The sequence below is a fragment of the Caloenas nicobarica genome, chromosome 15 (genome assembly GCF_036013445.1).
Source record: "Caloenas nicobarica isolate bCalNic1 chromosome 15, bCalNic1.hap1, whole genome shotgun sequence".
Lineage (NCBI taxonomy): Eukaryota > Metazoa > Chordata > Aves > Columbiformes > Columbidae > Caloenas > Caloenas nicobarica.
This window is the reverse complement of record NC_088259.1, coordinates 11,439,359-11,459,192: the sequence shown is the minus strand read 5'-3', so window position 1 is coordinate 11,459,192 and position 19,834 is coordinate 11,439,359. Positions and strand designations below refer to the sequence as shown.

At 52.9% G+C, this 19,834-nt stretch overlaps 1 protein-coding gene across 2 annotated transcripts in view; it reads right to left on the bottom strand.

The window, feature by feature from the left end:
• Positions 1 to 19,834, bottom strand: part of LAMA5 (laminin subunit alpha 5) — a 90,186-nt gene that overhangs the window by 22,339 nt on the left and 48,013 nt on the right. The window contains exons 8-33 of one of the 2 annotated variants that reach the window (XM_065645772.1): positions 19,616 to 19,734; positions 18,698 to 18,788; positions 17,832 to 17,966; positions 17,325 to 17,387; positions 16,323 to 16,463; positions 15,816 to 15,953; positions 15,433 to 15,567; positions 14,750 to 14,884; positions 12,670 to 12,807; positions 12,437 to 12,489; positions 12,147 to 12,246; positions 11,596 to 11,648; positions 11,077 to 11,182; positions 10,259 to 10,358; positions 9,903 to 10,059; positions 8,083 to 8,221; positions 5,157 to 5,299; positions 4,961 to 5,067; positions 4,088 to 4,241; positions 3,579 to 3,739; positions 2,902 to 3,010; positions 2,313 to 2,410; positions 1,798 to 1,999; positions 1,268 to 1,394; positions 937 to 1,076; positions 3 to 118 (exon numbers count right to left, since the gene is read on the bottom strand). In XM_065645772.1, the coding sequence (XP_065501844.1) occupies positions 3 to 118; positions 937 to 1,076; positions 1,268 to 1,394; positions 1,798 to 1,999; positions 2,313 to 2,410; positions 2,902 to 3,010; positions 3,579 to 3,739; positions 4,088 to 4,241; positions 4,961 to 5,067; positions 5,157 to 5,299; positions 8,083 to 8,221; positions 9,903 to 10,059; positions 10,259 to 10,358; positions 11,077 to 11,182; positions 11,596 to 11,648; positions 12,147 to 12,246; positions 12,437 to 12,489; positions 12,670 to 12,807; positions 14,750 to 14,884; positions 15,433 to 15,567; positions 15,816 to 15,953; positions 16,323 to 16,463; positions 17,325 to 17,387; positions 17,832 to 17,966; positions 18,698 to 18,788; positions 19,616 to 19,734 (3,160 nt within the window). Of the gene's footprint in view, positions 1 to 2; positions 119 to 936; positions 1,077 to 1,267; positions 1,395 to 1,797; positions 2,000 to 2,312; positions 2,411 to 2,901; positions 3,011 to 3,578; positions 3,740 to 4,087; positions 4,242 to 4,960; positions 5,068 to 5,156; positions 5,300 to 7,681; positions 7,812 to 8,082; positions 8,222 to 9,902; positions 10,060 to 10,258; positions 10,359 to 11,076; positions 11,183 to 11,595; positions 11,649 to 12,146; positions 12,247 to 12,436; positions 12,490 to 12,669; positions 12,808 to 14,749; positions 14,885 to 15,432; positions 15,568 to 15,815; positions 15,954 to 16,322; positions 16,464 to 17,324; positions 17,388 to 17,831; positions 17,967 to 18,697; positions 18,789 to 19,615; positions 19,735 to 19,834 lie in introns of both variants that reach the window. The other variant, XM_065645773.1, reaches the window with a different exon arrangement.

Below are 19,834 nucleotides of genomic sequence, written 5' to 3'. Positions count from 1 at the left end.
ACTTGATGTAGAAGCTGTTGATGCCACAGCTGCTGATGAAATCGTAGGACTTGTCCAGGGGTTCCTCCTGCAGGTACTGAGAGCTGTAGCTGTCCTCAGGCACCACAAGGATGTAATCCTGCAAGGCAAGGATATGATGGGTGAGCCAGGGCTCCTTAGATGAGCCAGACGCAGTCCAAAATGAGCTTACTCAAAAAGTGGAAATGCACCCTTAACTTCTCATCAGCTCATCCCTTGCTGGGACAGAACATAACACACAGAGTGCCCGAGTACTGGAAAGATTGGGGATCACCTCTCCATTGGAGTCTGTCAATCAAGGTGCATCTAATCTAGTGTTCCATGTGAGGAATGGCCCAAACTCACTGGAGTGAAAAAAGACAGAATACCCACAAAGGGCAGCACTGACTGTACTTCAGCAGAGACAGGCAGCCACTGTCATCTTAAACTCCTAGACATGAAGGCACTTGGGTTCCAGTTCTGTCTTTCAGCCATTTATCCAAATATTGGTCAACCTTCCAGTCCTGTTGCCTGAGGATAACAAGGGCTACCTGCTCCCACAATGAAACGTGCCTGAACAAACAATGCTATGCAGGTTCAAAATACTACTGGGGCAGGAAAAATGCTTATTCTCATCATCACAAGCTATGTATGCAGAGCAACAGCTTCCATTTCTGCGTTTTCTTGGTATCAAAATCAGACAGTGAGGGATAACTGTCATATACAGATCCTGTCTCTGTGAATCCTTCCCTCAATTCTACACCACTACAGTTGGAGATTGCAACTTTTTAGGGTAGTTCAGAAACTGAGTGATGGTGGGAAATATTCCTGCAGTCACACAGTGACAAAAATCCCCAAGGACAAACTCTGGCCCTGCTGGAGTCATGAGGCTGGAGCCTGGTCCAGCACACTCCAGGAGCTTCCCCAAGAGCCGCTCACCAGCCACAGCTGCTTGCCCTCTGGCACTCGAACAACCACCGTCAGATCGTTATCCGTAACATCCAGGATAATCTGGTCCTCAGAAACTACCAGGCTCCGGCACCCGTAGCCATGTGGGCAGAAAGCAGCATTGGTCTGACCTGAAAAGACAACAAACTTGTTAGTCTGACATTTCCCTACAGTCCCCATCGCACCCTCCTGGTTTGGAAGAGATGAGTCAGGCTTGCTTCAGATCTTTGCATTCCTCCGAGAACCCCCAGTTATCCTCTGGCATGAAAAACTTTCCAGGGCTTCTGCTTACCAGCAGCTTCCCCCAGGTCCCTGCTCTCACCTTGCCAGATGCGCCCACCGTTGATGAACACTTCCACGGGGAAGGTGGGGTGGTTGGGCTGGTAGTAGTGCAGGATGAACGCGTAGCGTCCCAGGGTCTGGATGCGGCTGTTAAACACAACAGCAGCCTGGCCCAAAACAGGAGAACAAAGAGACAAAACTCCACATTTGATGGCTGCATTCAAAGCCTGGATATTTTTCATTCTTGCATAAATTTGGGCTTTTATTGCACAACTGCCAGGTCTAGAGATTTGTGGTGAATCGACCCCCCATATCTCCACATTCCCCTCTGTAATGGTGCCACTTACAAAGCTTTTTCTGGGAGCCCAAAGAACCAAGCCGGGTCAAATGGAGGTAAGACATGACAGTGCACAAGAATTACAGGTTCAGGGACAAGTTTAAAGTCCAGATTAAATTCTGAAAATGCTAACTGCTAAATTGCTCATTGCTAAAGCTACTCAATAGAGAAGGAAAACCTCATGCACCAGGTGTCCAGTGTCACAGAACCATCAAACCAGCCCATGCCGCTACCTGCGGTGGTTGCAGGAGGATGAGCTCTGTGGTGGGATCCACCGCTGTGGGTGGCCGAGGCGCAGGATCCACCGGGACCCCAGCAGGGGCCACATGAACAGCCTGAGCCAGGGGGACATCAGGGGCGATGGGCAGAGCCTCGCCCCCCTCCAAAATGATCGACTGAGAAAGCTTCAGGAACCTCGAGGGAACACAAGAGCTGCTGCAAAACAAGGAGAAAATGGGATGTAAAGATCTCAGACAAGGAAAGAGAGAGGCTCCGGGTCGTGGCAGGAGAAGCACACCCTGTAACATGCAGCAGATCACAAAGCATGCCTGCCAAGGGAGAGGTTTCTACCAGGACCTCTGGGACAGGGACTCAGTGGGAAGAACAGGAACCTTCCACAGGCTAATTTATTCAACGCAGTGTCAAAAATCTGGACACAGCGTGTGTCTCTTGCTGCATGTAAGCAAAGAAACTGCTTTTGGAAACAGCCACCTGCACGCTAAAAACCTGCAGGACCCAAGACTCTTACTTGCTGGATGAGAACGTGCCATGGACGCTGATACAATGCACCTTGGGCTCGATGAACTCCATGGTGAACTGCGCAGCAGGTACGAGGTACACTTTGTGCTGCCGTACAGGAAAGAGAGAAACACCCGGTTACACGACAGCCTCTGCCACTGGGAGCCTGCGGCAGCTCTGTGCCCTCCAGCGATCGGCTGACCACACTAAGCATCTCCTTATCACACTTCAGCTAATGCACGGCAGGTCACACCTCTGTTTACTGCCCCTTCTTCCTTGGCACAAGCCCTAAGGCATTTAGGAGCTGCACATATTTATGGGATTCTTCTATCCTTGCCTAAGCAACTGCCTAAGCCTTCAAGGGGAAATAGGGAGAAGCCACACTGCTGCAGAGCTCCCTCTGCACAGAGCAGCCGCTTCTCTCCATCTCCTAAATCCCAGCCCCACGATCTACTTCAAAACACACCGCTGACCATGGTCTTCACCTTGGACTGCTCAGGACATAGACTAAGATCTAGTATCCAGTCCAAAGAGGACTAGAAAACCCTTCTCCAGGCCAGGCACCACTCCTGCTTCTCCTCCTTGCAACCTGCCCTTACCAGGAAGAAGTCGGCCAGATCAGAGGTGAAGCGAACGGTGGCCTCTGAGGTAAGTTCAAAAGTTGCCATGCGGCTCTGAGAATCTACAGCAATCCCTCGGCAAAGGAAACTGTAAGAGAAACACAGATTTTGAAGCCAGCCTTGAGCAGGGTCATGACCCATATCTTGTCTTGCCAGTTATATGTCCTGAAGGTATTTATACAAACTCCCTGGAAATCTTTTGGTGCCTCTTCCGGCAAGTCCTAAGAGTGAAGTCTCTCAAGGACACCCCAGACATTTGTTTCCTATTGCAAAGGTTGCAGTCTGAAGTCAGACACTTTGACAGTAAGGGACAGGGTTCGACCTGCACCAAGAGCTTCAATAAATCTGCCTGTAGGCCATTCCCTGAGTCAGGGTCCCACCAATGCACCCAGCTGTAAATGGGAGCAGCAGGTTATCTCCTGGCAGAGGCACTAGAGGACTATGTTGGCTCAGGAATGTATTTCCCAGGGATGGCCAGTCACTAAAATCCATGTCCAGCTAGAATGAGTTTGTTCATACACAGCTGAGATGTACAATGCTGAGGCATCGCTGTGTTCATGTGATAAAGCAGAAAAAGCTCAGCTGGGGGGGTTGTGTCTGTCCTTGCCACGTCAGAGGAGGACTGAACCCTTTCTCCTTCTCAGAGATGGCCATACCTGTAGACACACGGGTAGAAGATGAACATGCCCTGCTGCATGGCTAAGTGCGGCGAGCTCACAGCAACACCCACTGTCTGCAGAGCATTAGTGTTGGCATACTCCACCATCAGCAAGTATTTCCCAGGCTGGGCAATAGGCAGGGACAGCTGGACTTCCACCTGGAGGACAGAGGGACAGCTGAGCAGGGGTGTCCTATCCCGCTCCCCACAGCGAGTGCGTGCAGGATGCTACAAACCAGCCTCTTCTGCAGCTGAGGGGACAACGGGCCAACTCTTACCATACACCGCACGTGTCCTTGCAAGCCCTTTGCGTGTGAGACACTGCTTTTGAGTGCCCCAAACAACGGGGTGTGCAAGACTGATGGAGTAACAGTAACAAGTGGGGTATACAGAGGTGCAAAACCCTTCCAATAACCTGCCCGGGTTTATGTAAAGCACCAGAAGAGGGGAGCAGAGGGGTGAGCACCGCAGGGGCCACGCGAGCGGTGAAACAGAAGTGCCACTCACGTCACTGCCGCTGCACATGGCCATCCGGGGATGGGAGGGGGTGAGCTGCTCCGTGGGACACGCTCTGGGTAAGCGGTTGTCCAGCCTGCACACCGCATCCATGCCTGACGCTGCAGGGAAGCTCTCCACAGACAGGTACTTGTACAAGAGGCAGCTAAAAACATCAGGAAAAAAATTGTGAAGTACGATTGTTAGATCAGGATTGAAGTGCACCTGCACATCCTGATCCCATCAAGATTTGCAAAAGGCTCTGCTCTAACATGAGGGCTCCACTGCCCAAGGGAGCATCTCAGGTCAGTGTGGAGCAAGAGATTGTGTATTACAGGGCCAGTGAGGGCAGTAACAACAACAAACTTCCCTCCTTACAACGTGCTTTATCCTGGGGACCATTGCTATAGCGGAAGGGACAACTGGCGTCCAGAACCCAACCAGCCTTCTGGTCAACATGGACAGAGGGGTCCTGGGCAGAGCAAGCAGACACACCGAGATGCTCTCAGCACTACCAGACTCTGCCCATTCATTTTAAATAATCCAGCAAGACCCAACTCATTGTAGCCATTTTTCAGGACTGTTGACTGACATCCAATCCATCACTGGGAACCCAGCCTAGCAGAGGACTGGTCCATGGTCTTACTGGGTGAGGTGGCCCTCCAGGGTCCAGGAGAACACGCAGGCTGCCTGTGCCACGGATGGGGAGATCTAACCATTGGCTTTCTGGGCCACTGCAGGTTCAGCAAGTTAAATCAACCCCACCAAAGTGCTCCACTAAGCAGTTCTACTGCATCCAGACCCTCCCAGAGTATATATTTCTTAACCCCAGGCCAAGAGGAGTTGAGCACGTCCCACCCAGCATTAAGACGTGGAGATTCTTACTTCTGGGTGGCTTGTTCAGGCGCTGGTTGGTAGGTACATGGCTCTGTGACCTTTAGCTGCAGTATTGGTGCTTCATAGTATGAGCTGGGTAGCAAAACCAGATAGTCCTAGGAGGAAAGACGGGAGAGTTGGTTATGTTTGGGACACTTGCCCCCAGGGAGCTGCTGAAGCCCCCCCTGTGGTGGATGGTCCTTACCAGCAGCACACCCTCTGCTTCAACAACCAGAGACCAGGTGTTGGGGTTGAGTACGAAGGGCTCCCCAAAGCTGTTCTGGGGGACGGTGACAAAGGCTGGCTCCGTGCTGGGAGCAAAGACAATCTGCTTGGTCTGCTCTGTACCTGGAGCGGGAGGGATGAGACGCTGTGAAGGGACTGGGCTGGAAAACCCGGGGCTGCAAATCGGAGCCTGCGCTCGGGGAAGCAGCTCTGTAGTGCAGCGGGGAGTCCCGGGCTCCTGCTCTCCCAGTGCTGCCATAGCAGAGGCACCACAATCCCACACTGTCCCATAACAGACATCCAACCTGCTCAGTGGCTTAATGGGAGGAAAAAAACAACGAACCACACACAATAAATCACTACAATCCTTAATGCTAATCCACAGCGCTCTCAGTGTGCTCTGCATCCCCGGACTGCAAAGCATGGAGTACTGCACACCAAGGAGCGTTCTGCCAGCTAGAGAAGGAAGGAACTCATCTGTGAAGAATTTATTCTGAGACAGACAAAAAGAATGGCCCGGATATGTTCTTCCTTAGGGATATTCTCACCCCAGCCCCGCAGGCAAGATAGCTGTCTTCTGGCTAACTCTCAAACCCCTGGGCTGTGCTCCTGTCTTTCTTGCCAGCCACAGACTTTGTACCTGAGATTTAGACATCAATTTTAACGGACAGGACAGAATGCATTTAACGCCTGATCCTGCTGTTGTTGAACAGGTCCTTGGCTCAGCTGACAGATTCCTGTAACCTTTGAATTCATTAACTTTGGATGCAATAACAGTGCAGCACCTAGCAGCAGACTGTCTGCCTGTCTAGGAGTCTCAGGAGTGTTTTGAAGAGCACAGGTGAGAGGGATTCACCAAACAGGGCTGCATGGTGAGGAGACGAGATGAAGATGGAAGTGGAGAATGTGGCACGCTGGCTATCCTTGTGTGGTACGTGGACATCAAGGCAAAATGCAGAGGGCCAGAAGACAAAGCAAGGGGTTCGTGCTGCTGCTGGGATGGGTGACAGCCCTGCCCATGTGTGCTGGCGTCAGCCGAGGCCGAGCCCTTGCTTTGTCAGATGGGAAGCAGGAGTGAGGATGCAAGGAACGAAGAGATGGCCCTGAACAGGCAACAGGGTAGATTTCTTGAAGAGCTGAAGTTTCTCATTCTTTTGAGACAACAGACAACTCAAACCGAGGTGGCTTCTGGAGGTGGGGTGGGAGAAACTGGTCTGCAAATCATACACTTGGAAAAGGCTTCCCTTTTTGCAAGCCACATCTTCCAACTTATCTTCTTGCCAGGCCGCTTGTCTACCATGTGAAGCCCATTTCACCTTGGCAGAAGGTGGCTCAGCGTTTCTGGAGCTGATCTGGCCTATCGAGGAATCTGCCCTCTGGACCCCACTTCTGGTGTGTCAGTCTGGCAGCTTGCTTTCAGCACTAGAAAAATCAAACGTTGCTTCTGAGCAAGGAAGGAAGCACATTATAAAGGAAATGAGCTCTGCTGCTGGATAGGACAGATTAAATACTTCCTAATCTTTGGTGGGATCCTAAAGCATGAGCATGGCTCATGCTTCTCTCGTCTTTCTGCTGCGTAATATGACTGGCCATAAAAATAATCAGCTATTTTTCCTTTCAAAAAAAGTGGAAAAATAATATCTTGGCGTTTCAGACCTTGCATATCACATCAAAGGCAAAACGCCTCCTATGTCAATCCAAGACAGGGAGAGAACTTCACCCACTGATAAATTCGGTAGCTGGTGGTGACAGCCTTGTGCTGTGCACGTGTGGTCTGGAAGAGCTTCAGCAGGACGATGTGGCTGTGGCATTAGAAGAGGTAAAATCAATCAGCCAACCACTCGCTGGGGCACTTGCACGGCCTCAGGTCTGTCCCCACGCAGTCTTGCTCATAGGTATATTTGTTGTCCAGGTCTCTAGGCTTGTTCAACCATCTTTCGGTATCTCTTGTTCTTCTCCAGCAGCTCATGGCTTGATGAGAAGACATCGCATCAGAGTGCAATGCCTGTATAACACACAATTCCATTCCACTTCCAAACCCCACACCACGTGTGAAGCCAGCAGCCTAGTTTGGAAGAAGCACAAGGCACGGGCAGGTCTGCCACGAGGGCACCTGCGAAATAAAACCAAGTCCAGCTGCCAAAGTTTGAATCCAGTTCCCAGCATTTGGCCCATTCTGGTTTTATGGAAACTCAGTTCCATTCTGCCTGGGGCACTGACTGGGGTGTCCTTGTCCTGTATCAGATTGGACAGCAGCCGGATCTCACAGCAGCCCGGCTGCTAACAGTCCTCATCGCGCAGCGCCAGGACTGGGGGCCAACTTGCTGTCACTTTGTTAAATAAGGGGGGGCTGCAAACTCAAATCAGCCTTTTCAATTGGAAGGGCAGGACTAATGGGATAAAGCCATATGGAAGTGTCTTCTGGAAAGGATGACGCAGAAGGTTGCCTGGGATGGGGAGGAGGTGGCGATGGTGCAGGGGAGCAGAGCAGGCTGGGATCCTTACCTCTCCTTCGTGGCTGATAAGCTGTAATTTTGCCATACACAGTGGCCCCTCCTGAATTAATATACCTCAGGATGACATGGAACAGATAGAGCTCTGCCTCCTTCACGTCTACAGTGACTCTGATTTTATTCTGCAAAAAGCAAAAAAGCACACGGGGCCACATGTCACCGGCGGGGGCAGCTCCTGGCTGCTCACCCACCCTGCGGGAGAGCCTGACCCGCCTGCCTACCTGCCTGCCTGCCTCTCTTCCCCCTCCCTCGCCATCCCATGGCACGGCGCTGGCCAGCCACCTGGGATGGGCACACCTGGGACGGGCACACCTGGGACGGGCAAAGGGGCAGAGGAGCAGTGTCACAGCGTGGGATGCTCTGAGTTAGTCTAGAAGTGAAAAGTGCACTTACAGTTGCCACAAACATTAAACTTTCCTTCCTCAACGACCGAGACCCTCCCTTCCACACTGGCGGGCCCCCGGCTGACGTAGCGGAAGACGAGGCGGAAGAGGTCGGGGGATGTCACATTGAGAGTCACCACTACCTTGGGCTGGTGGGAGAGAGAAAGGGGAGAGAAGCAGAGCACACCTTCAGTTACCTCCACCGCCCACAGCTGCCAGCCCAAGCGCAGCCGCTCGGCTTCACTGCTCCCAAAGCAACATGCCACAGCGCAAGGAGACAAGCACATTGGCCCTGCGGCACAGTCATGGCATGGCCGTCCCTTTTGGGGACAGCCACCAGGGGAACAACCTGCCTGCGGGGCTCTGAGCACATCTGGAACGTGCTGTGGCACAACTGGGTGGTTCGGCTACCCCAGGGCACACACTGTGCCAGAGGAAAGGTTTTAAGAAGTTCTTGCTTTTGTTATCAGCATGTTGCTTTTGGGCTTCATGTGCTGTAACCAGACAGCAAGTACCAAAGGCTGAAGCTCCTGCCCTTGTGTTTAAGGGGCTCTGCCCAGATGCCTACAGAGGAGGCTGCAAATTGAGCTGGTGCCTCGTCCTTGGGAACCTGCAATGCGAAGGACCAGTGCTGCTAAGGGAGTGTGTCACCTGTCACCAACAGGCTTGGCAGCCCTCCGCCTGCCTGGACACTGTTTGGCAAGATCCCAGTTAAGGAGATGCTAAAGTCCGACCCATTTCAAAGAGATCTAAGCATCTGCTTAAATACCCTCCGATCTATAGGGCAAATCTGGACTCTGCCCGGGGACTCCTAATGAGGGCTCTGTGTTCTTCAAAGCTCCAGTTACACACCAGCTTCCCACTGGAGACTAAACTGGATGTATCTTGCAAAGTGAACTATAGGTGAGACCTGCCAGCAGAAAGCCACATGCTAGTCCATCTATCAAGGCCTATTTCTATCTCAGATGCCAACACTGGATGCAAAACAAAAGCTGTGAGCTTGAGCGTGAGCTCCATCCCTTACGCTTTAAGGCTGGGGTTTTCTCAAGGGAACCTACAGGAGTTTGTTGCTTAGCTCCTACCTACAAATTCAACAAGAAATGGCTAATGCATTTGGCACCTCTGTTATTTTCCCTAAGCATGAAAAAGTGAAGCAAACTGAAAGTACATGCACCAGAATAAGGACTATCTTAGATGGGACAAGACTGTCAGAGAATCGCTGCTCTGCACACACACAGGCAACACTTCCACGGGAGCCATGCAGAAGAAGAATCCACCCAGGAGAAAAAAGGGTCAACAAATGAAATAGCTTCACTTCTAGGCCTTAGACAACTCCAGATTAGTGTAAACCATCGTTACAGCAAACCAGCTAAGAGCAAGAGCAGAGGCAGAACGGTAACAAGAGGTCCAAGCTGAACATGGCAGCTAAGGAAGAGCTAACTTATTTTTGGAAAAGGGAGGGAAGGTTATGCAGAGAGTTGCAGGAAAGAGCAGAGTCAGATGAAAGAACCACAAGGAAACCCAGAGACAGTGTTTATAGACATCCCTGTAAGTAATCACTAAGCTACCACTCTTGTCTAAATGGATTAGGATGTCAGGGGATTCCCAATTTAGGATCTTTCCCCTCATCAGTCTATGCCACCCCAGCACTACAGGAAATATCTATGCAAACAGACTATATATACACCGTGCTGTTTATGTTGGCCATCATGTGATTCGGGGCGGGGGGGTTGAGGAGCATTTGGAGTGAAAGATGTGTGCCAAATCAGTCCTGCACCGGCTGCATCCTCCCCAGGGGCAGCTGGGCTGGGCTGGAAACACTGGCCGTACCTGGATGGAGGACATCTGCGCGTATCCTCGCCAGCTGAAGCCCTCAAACTCCAGCGGGTTGTAGCCGAAGCGCACAGCCCGGCCAGCTGGTGTGCTGCCTTCCTCCAGCTCGAATTTCAAGTGATGAAGGTCAGGGAAATAATGGTCCCTCGCGGGTCTGGGGAAGAGAAGGAGCATCGTTACCTGCTGGGCTACCTGGAGAGAGAGGCAAGAGGACACCTCTGCCCGGCACGCAGCTGATGGAGCAGCAGCCCAGAGGATGATGTCCCCATCCCCATGGTGGCAGAGGACACTGTCCCCAAGGGAGCAAACGGCAGGCAGAGCACTCCAAGGTGCATCTCCTGTCAGCAGCTTACTGGGTGCAGGTGGGGCCGCGTGTGCTCTGCCGGCAGCGACAGGCTCCGCTCCGCTCCTCGCAGGACGGCCCCAGGGACCCGCCGACGTCGCACCGGCAGCCTGCGGGCAGGAAACGCCTGTTTACATTCCCGCCGCGCTAACGAGCTCCTGGTCACTAATCAAAGGCGCATCCCGGCGGGCGGGGAGGCTGGGGCCGCTATTTTTATTCCATTGTATCCGTTTTCATATTGGCCCCAGCCCCACTTGGATCGGCTCCTCTTCCACCTCAGCGCCGAGCTATTTCCAGGCGGCTGCGGGAGGAACAAGGTCTGCAAACCCTGTCGGCCGGGTGCCGCAGCCCTGCTGCCAGCAGCGGCCTTGCTCCCTCTTCCCTGCCCTGCCAGGATCGCGTGGGCCGGCTGAGAGCGGCCCGATCTCCTCCTTTACCTCTTCCCATGGGCATGATGACGAGCAGCCAACCCCACACATCCATGCCCACCTGCTCCCAATGGGAGGAAGGGGTACAGCTGTAAGGACACGACCCGTGGTTAAAACACACCACTTTCTGGCACCTAAGGGGCACCTTTCCTGGCCTCTTATCCCCCAGCCTGACAGATGTGTGTTCAACAATGGCAAAAGTGTGAAGACAGGTCTCCAGATCCACAGCAAGACCCAGCCCCTGCTCTTGACCATGGTATGATCAAAAGCAAGAGGTAGCACACCTCCTGCCCCTTCTTTCCAAGGCAAACAGTCAGCTGGTATATGCAGAGCTGTTTGCTCCAGGGCCAGCTCTTGTAGCCCCCCTCAGTTCGCCCGAAACACCACGGAGGGGGCTCACCTTGGCACCCAAAGTAATTTGCATTCTCCATATTGAAGTAGCCGTCCTTGCACGCCGAGCAGAACTGGCCGCAGATGTTTGGTTTGCAGAAACACTGCCCATCGCTCTAGGAGAGAAGCAGGAACAGAGGCTCATTCCCTCCTGTTGCTTGTCATGGTTAAGTTGTTACTCAGTTATTTGGGTCTTCGTCTGAGGCACTGGAGGAGCATTTTGAGTTTCATGCTCTACATGGCTTCCTGCATGTGGGTGGGCCAGATAAGGGCCAGATAAGTTAAATCACCCAACAATGCAGGAAAACAAAAATCCAGGCATCCTGAGCCAGACCCAGAAATATGTAGGTGCCTAATTTATGACAGGTCTTAATCCCGTGTTCTCATGCAAGCCCAGATTGTGGTGCAACCTCTGAGAGCTCAGCGTCAGGACAGGCCTCTCCAGCAGCTGCCGGGAGAGACGGAGCTGAAACAATCCCAACACAGCCCATGCTCGGAGGCGCCTGGAAGCAGAGAGGAGCAAACCCACCTGCTGGCACTCCGCGATTCCGCTGGTGGTGCCCTTGGTATCACACTTGCAGCCTGGAGAGAGGGAGATGAACAAGAAAGCCAGATCAGTCAGCCCCTGAGAAGAAGCCTGATGAGGGACAGTACCCGCCACGCCAGAGGACATTGGGTGGGATAAGAGGAGCCAGGAACTGGTCAAGTAGAGGGTAGTGCTGCACAAGGGCTCACATTTCATTCTGGACGGTTGCTGTTGAGGACACGACTACCAAAGACATTTGCCTTTTCTGCACTTCTGTCCATGAAAAATTAAGTGTGCAAAGTCTGCAGGAAGGGCTGAGAATGGCACAACTCATTGCATGAGTCCTTTGTGTTTCATCCCAAGCAAAAAGATCCAGGCTTCAGCCTTTCCCCTCTCCAAGTGGGGGTAACCCAGACCACTCCAGTTCTGACATGTCACCCCGGGGCAAAGACGGAAGGAAAGGCATCCCTTCCATCCAGCAATGATGGTCTGGGTCTTGTACCATTACAGCACACAGGGGACTTTTGGGGACTGTGCCGATGCCATTTCCTTACTCAGGCAGCCGTAGGGGTTCTCTGGAGTCAGGTTCCAGTATAAGGGCTTGCATCTGTCACAAGCTGGGCCTTCAACGTATGTCCGACATGCACAGGAGCCCTGAGGAAAGGGAGAGGGAAAAAAGAAGAGGTGAGAACTTGCAGCACGGTGGATAAACGTGGTGTCCTGTACTCTGGCGTGGGTAATGGCTGTTTTCAGGCTGCGCTTAAGGAAGGACTTGGCCCAAAGTGAGAAAAAGGGGATCATGCAAAAACGACCTGCAGGGCTGGTGGGTTTATTCGATACTCACCGGGGCCAGCGCAGGATCTGCAGTCACCAGCCCTGCTGGGTTACAGGAGCCCACTAGAAAAGAGAGGCACAAGGAGGGATTTACAAAGAGACAGCTCACACCCTGGCTGTTCCTCAAGGGGGTTACTGCTTCCCTTGTGAAGCTCTTGGGGGATGATAAGCCCATTTGCCACCACCACACCACTGTGGCCCAAGATACCAGAGCCCCGACCCCATCAGGGAGAAGGGAGCTACCTTCGCAGTGTGGAAATCCATAGGCGCCCGGCACGCAGCTGTCGCAGCGCAGCCCCGCCACTTTGGGCCGGCAGCTGCACTGCCCCGTCTCCTGGTCGCAGGTGCTGTGCAGAGAGCCCTCCCGGGAGCACTGGCAAGCTGAGAAAGAGGACAGAGCGACCGCTGGAGCTGCAGGGCACGGGGACTCCTGCGTTCAAGGCTTCCCACCAGCAACCTCTTTTGGCTGCCTGACCTTCACCACCATCAAAGCAGGCAGAAATATGGGTAATAGATAACATACACACTCGTTCTTTGCTTTTGGTTAAAAAAAACCCCCATCTTTTAAGAGAAGTAATAGAAGCTGCAATGTTTATCAGACCTATTCCCATAGATTTATGTGTATTTCCAGAGGCGGGGAGAAGATTTGGTCAAAGAAAAGGGGAATGTGTGATCTCATCCCCCAAAGGTCAGCAACCAGTGACATACCAGACCCTACAAAAGCCCACCTGCACCCAAACACCCAAGAGCAGCTTCAGCCGTCAGGGTCTGCCCCGTGGACGTTGTATTGTGGGGAGCAGCCCTGCAGCACCAGGGCAGCAACGCAGCCGTGGCAGTGCCTGCGGCCAAGGGCAAGGGCAGGGAACGGCTCTGTGGCTCCTGGCGTGATCTGCATCCCGCGGCACACGTAGAGATTCTGCTCCCCTATCACATGAAAGGTCAGCAAGCTGTCCGGGAGCTGCCCATGCCCTCCTTGCCCAGCCAGCACTCCTCAAATCCCTGCCAAAGGGGGTGTTTCAGGCTGACAACCCCAGACTGGCTAACAGCAAAACATTGTTCGTAAAACAACAGATCAAAAAAAAAAAAATCGGGTTCTCTTTTTCTTTCCTTACTGTGACTCCTCTACAGCTCTGTAATATGGACGCTGCTTTATGAGACAGAAAAAAAAAGAAAAAAAAAAAAAAAGAAAAAAAAAGCGACTACTGAACTCCTGCGAGACCATTTCATCTCTGCCTCCAGCCTCTTCAAAGGCATTTTGCCGGCAGCGCTCTGCCAGCTGGCCACAGCTCAGGCGTCTACATTTCGTATGGTGCAAGAGGATGATGATGCTCTTTTGTTGCTTCAGGGAAATTGTATCACAGATTATTTTTTAATGAGCAGTAAATTCTTGCTGGGAGACATAAGAGTACATCTGGCTCCCAGTCGGACTGCTGACAGGGAGGGAGATGGGGACACTCTGCCCAGAGCTGGGGACAGCTGTTCAGAGGATTTGGGGCCACAGGCACCTGCCACAGGGATTGCTCAGCCCTGGCACCAGCGGCTCTGCTCCCAGAGCCATGTGGGGCATGGGGAGGTGGATGCAAAGCCACCCTGCCAGCAGGCACCCTGACTTTGGGGCTGCCATGAAAATCCCAAATCCTGACCCTCGTTGTTCAGCCTGTTGTACAACCCTACGCCCGCTGGTTTCAGCACAGTTGCTCCTCCTGTGCATTGGCGTGAACTGGGGTGGAGTAAAGCCCTGAAGAGCCTGGATGGGTCATTTGAGCCACATCTGAGCATCTCAGGGCACCAGGGTATAATCTGAACACAGGATTCAAGACTTTGCTTACCCCACTCAGAGCCCTGCTCCTCGGGCTGCAGGCTCTCCAGCCCAAGGACAGGCAGATGCAGTTCAACACGTTTTATATGCATCTGCACACAAAGCTTTTGGAGAGAGAGTGTGAACCACAGCTGCTCCCAAGTCATATTCTGTAGGTCTGTTTCTTAACAGGTCACTGGATTAGAGGCCATATGTCCAGAGTGGGTTTTATTTCCCAACGGAGCAGGCAGGTCCAAGCTCCAGCTGTTAGTGACAGCGAATGAACTGGGGGAGACAAACTGCACAGCCTTTGAGGAAGCATTTCTTCGAGACATTTACTCATGACAGAGCATGCCTGTCAGATGAGACAGGTGAACTGCGCCCAGGAAATCTGCTTCATGCTGCAAGAGCCAACTATATCCGCATACAGCCCTTGGAGATGGATTACGGAAATGAAAACCATTACAAAGCCAATAGCGGCAGCTATTCCCTTCCCTCCCCTGAGATGTGACGGTGGTTACTCACGCGTGCAGCTGGGGTACCCGTAGAAGCCCAGGGCACACTGGTTGCAGGTGTGTCCCGCAAAATTCACGTGGCATCGGCACTGGCCAGCTGGGCTGCAGTTGTTGTCCAGCGCACCCCGGGAATCGCAGGAACAAGCTGTAAGAGCAGGACTCTCAATAGTCTGGGGAAACGTGTGATCCAGCCACTGATGGTCTGAATTGTCACTCAGCCCCACAGGAATTAGCTGTTTCCATTGAAACCAAATTAATTTCTTAATGCTCTAGAGAGACAAGGAATATTTTCAGCTAGAGTCATGGCCATACCAGGAAAATGCCACTGAGGGTTTTTTACAGCCCACTCAATGTTCCTCAGCAGTTTAGTAGGTTAATGCACTAAAAAGACAAAAAAAGCATAAGCTGAGACACCAGGTCACAGGAGGATTGTGAGGAGGAAATGTGACTGATAAAAACTGCTTTGTCTTCCAGTCTTGGGCATGATCCACGACCTCCAGAACAAGCCTGCCAAGTTCACAGTGCAAACCGCACAGGTTTTGATTTTGAGAAACACCAAAGTCTTGCAAAAATAGGCATGTTTTTCCACAGAATCGTAGAATCATTTGGTTGGAAAAGACCTTTAAGATCATCGACTCAAAGCGCTAACCTAACGCTGAAGGTTCAGAAGGAACTGGCCGCGACCGTCCTTACCGTAGCAGTGGGGGTAGGAGTGGTGCCCGGGGCTGCACTGCTCGCACCGCGGCCCAGCAAACTCGGCTCTGCAGAAACACCTCCCGACGGAGTCGCAGCCGCCCGGCAGCGTCCCGACCGCGCTGCAGCCGCACACTGCAACACAGAGGAACCGTCTGCCCTGTGCTGGGAGCATGGGGCAAAGCTCATAGCAACGTGTTGGGTTTTTTCTGAGGTTCTCAGGTGGGCATTTAGGTGCTGCCCTAAGCATTCAAACTGTTGATCTCTGCCCATTGCACGTATCTTCCAAAACACCCAAAACCCCTCCTCCCAGCCCTCCCCCAAAGCCCTGCCAGAAGACTCTGGCTTTTCACGTGCCCACCCGTGGCAGGACAGATACGCACGCTGGCACAGAGGGTAGTTGAAGTAGCCGGGAGCGCACTGGTTACACAAGTGCCCTTCAAATCCCGTTCGGCACAGACACTGCCCTGTCTCGCTGTCACAGGTGCCATCATATTGACCAGGGCCGGAGCACTGGCAGGCTAGAAAGCAACAAGGGCACTAGTAAATAAACAGCTTATTATTCTTTCCCCTTCCCTAGGAAAGGAACCAGAGGCGCCTGTTCCTCTGGGGTAGAAATGCAGTTGCTGGAGGAACCATGGGGGACACAGCAAACATGCCTGGCCCACAGCTCACACCCACAGGGAATTTCTCAAGAGCCACCCCCCAGCTGGGAGGATGCTGGAGGGTCAGGGCTGGGTGGAAAATATCAGCAAAAGCCATGGGAATTTGTCACTTAGAAGTGAGGCTGGAGAATCTCTCCTCCCCAGCGCGAGTGGAGGACACAGAGAGGCACATTCCTTCCCAGCAAAGGAGGGCGAGCTTGGGGCCACCAACCCCGAGTGACTCACGCTGGCAGCTGGGTCCATAGTGGCCTGGGGCACACTGGTCACACTGTGTTCCCTGGAAGTTGGGTTTGCACACGCACATCCCCACCCGGGGGTCTTTGCGACAGGCGTTGCCTTCCGTCCCACCGGCGTAGCAATCGCAGTCTGGAGCGGGGACACACAACAAGGGACATCAGCGGCGTGGGGTGTCGGGTTGGGGGAGGGAAGGGGGCAAAAATCATCTGAGAACCACAGGGAAGGGGAGGAAGGGAAATGAGAAGGGAAGTGAGAAACTCCAGCTCAGGAAAGAAAAACCTGCCTGGAACATACAGAGTTTAAAACATCAAAAGGAAGGAAAAGGTTATCCTGAGCGCACTGGGGAGCATGAGACAGGGGAGGACTTGGTGGGAAAAGAGACCAAAAAAAAGCGGATGGGATGAGATGAACAAGAGGAACGAGCATCAGAGAAGAGGGAGGCAGAGGGAAGCAGGGATGGGGGCATGGGTGAGCTTCCAAAACAACACAGACAGCAAAACAGAGCGAGCGGCTGCCTGTGCACGCTACCGCAGCTTTGTGCAGAGGGGACCATGGGCACGGACCCCTGCGCTGCACACCGCATGGGAATGGCAGGACATGCAGGTGTGGCAGAAGGACAAGTTTATATCTAAACCCAAAGGCTGAGGTCTGGGAGGACCCAGCTCAGGATCCAGCTCAGCCACAGCCCCTCTGTGACCTTAGGGGGGCTCCTTACAGAAGGAATGTCCCCACGTGGCCCGGACCCCAGGAAAAAAGCACACAATCACAGACACTCTGGGCTAGAGCTTCCTTGTCTATGAAAAGGGGATCATAAAACTTCCCTTTCTCTCACCCCTCAGCTGCCTCCTCTCTCAGAATTACTCTGTGTCGGGGTTGTCTCTTGCAACGTATGTGCGCAGTAAGGCAAAAACCTGATCTTGCATCAGGTGATGAGATACAACAGTAAAGCATGGTGACTGCCAAAGCAGCAAGGAAAATCACACTACTTACTTATTATCTGTCCCGCAGGGAGCACTTGTTCTCCAGTATCGTTGTGAGCGAAAGCTGGAACAGCTATGTAGAGAAAGAGACATTGCACAGGTCATCACACATGCTCAAAGAAATCCTGTTGGTACATCAACAGGTTGGCAGTCTCACAGCTGAACAGGCTGAACGAAAATGTGGAACACGGAACAAAGCGCAGACATCCCACTAAGCAAAGATCCATTACAACCACTTTTAACCTGGGCTCTGGTAAGATGACATTCACAGAGAGGTGATACTCCAGCCAAAAGGGAAGCTCCTGGTGACTCCAGAGAGCCACGTTCAGCCCAGCTCAGCTCTGGTCCAGCTCCCACCAAAGCCAAACATGGGCTCGTCCCCACCTGCAGGAACTCCTCCTGGGACGGGTATGCCACGTGGCACAGGGAGAAGGCACCTGGGGAGCAGCCCCAAGTGGAGCTGCTGGCCCTTCATCTGCGGGGTCTGTGGGGACCCAGACCTGGCCCCCCCACTTACGGTAGCAGTGGGGGAAGTTGAGGTATCCCTCGGCGCAGGCATCGCAGTGCTCCCCCGTGTAGTTAGGCTTGCAGTAACAGCGGCCAGTGAGATCCTCGCAGGTGCCATCGGTGAAGTCGGACTCACAGTTACAGCCTGCGGAGAGGGACAAGCCGACAGCGGTTGTCACTAACTGAGACCCTTGGCGAGCCACAAGCGCCACAGAGGCATCCCTGCGATACAGAGCCTCTAAGAGACCCTGTCATCAGCTGTAAATTCTCTCCAAAACCAGAAAGTGTGATTTTTGCCTCTTCAAAAGGGGTCTGGCTCAGAGGAACTGCTCCCACTGTGCTTGTCCCACAAGTACAGAAGCGCAGATGCATCTCACTTCTCCAGGAGACTCCAGTTTCCCCGGAGAGGTGGTGGTGGCACACTGCAGCAAGGACATGCTCATGACAGCTGATGTGTCACAGACACCAGACCGAGCTGGGCTCCCCAGCAACATGGATAGAACCCCCTGCTGTCTAGAAGTCCCTGTCCTGCATTGTGTGAGAGCAATGGTCTGCAAGTGCCAGCTGAAAGGGCACACAGATGACAGCTACGACTGGACTGCCCTGCAGGCAACGGCAGGGCTAACAACACATTTTTAGCTCGTTCCAGCCCTAGAAAGTGCCACCACTTCTGATTCCATGGATGCTGCAGACACACACACATTCCCATGGGCAATGCCAGCTGCAGCAAGAACCGCTCACATAGCCACATCTCTTAAGGTGCTGCACTCCCTGTGCCAGAAAAAAGCATCTCTCAGCCCAGTCCTTCAGACCACCCTCCCCAGCGTCACCGAGCCCCAGCAGGCATCCACAGCCCGCAGCGGAAATCACACTCACGGTAGCAAATGTACGGAGAGTCGATCGGGTGGTCAGGGGACCGGTAATATCCTGGGATGCACCTCTCGCAGTTAATGCCAGTGGTGTGATGCTGAAAGACAGTGGGTTAGAGGGGCATGAGTTCCTCTGCTCGCAGGATTCACGTTCACTAACAGCTTCAGGGGCCAGGGGAAGCAACTCAGAAGTGCCAGCACACAGAAGACCTAAATCTGCTCGAAATTCCACTTACACCGATTTGAAAACAAAGCATTCCCTGCAAACTGTGTATCCTCACATGAGCCCAGTCTGAGTTTCAGGTTCATATCTTGACCTCAAGCCCATTTCACTTGCTTCAGACGGTAATACGTCCTGACCACTTTGTGCTAGGAGGACTGAGCAATCCGTTTCCTCCCAGTAAGAAAGCACAGCTAAAAGTTTCATGCCACTGCAAAAATTACCCAGCTCATAGTCAACTTGGGAGTGGAAAAGCGACTTTCTCACTTTTACTGGGAACTTTGGAGTCCGAGTTGATTGGCATTGGTGGTCAGAGAGCGACCCAGAGAGGTGGCAGCGCCTGAGCACTGCAAACTAGGCAGGGACATCCCGATGTGCTCAGCACCAACCTGCCCCTCCCAGGGCACGTAACCCTAATCCCTCCCAGTGCACCAACCTGGCCCTCCTCAGCAGACCTAACCCTAAAGCATCAGAGGTAACGGTACCACCCAGGGGACAGCGAGGAACCCAAGTGCTATTTTCATTACTGCTGTACACTCCTTTAATCTACGGCAAAGAGACAATTCCCAGGCAGAGACCTAATTAAGACAACAGAAGGTGCGTGAGGCGGTTGGCGGTGCTGCCAGCAAGGCCGAACTCCATGCTGACAGTGGAAACACACAAAAATCTGCAACAGCCTTTTCCGTAAGAGCCCTTCAGGCCCACCTGACAGTCAATGCAAACACCTCCCCCTTCAAACTTGTCTTCGTGACTTTTGCTGGCTTTGTGGCGATCCACCTCTGGGTCATAGTAGCAGTCGTAGGCATGGCCATTGCAATTGCAGGCTGAAAATACAAAGAGACATTAGGTAAGCTGCAAGTCCACGGAGGTCCTTCAGTCACCAGCTGGATCTCGAGATATGAACTCTTCCTCCTGGGTTACATT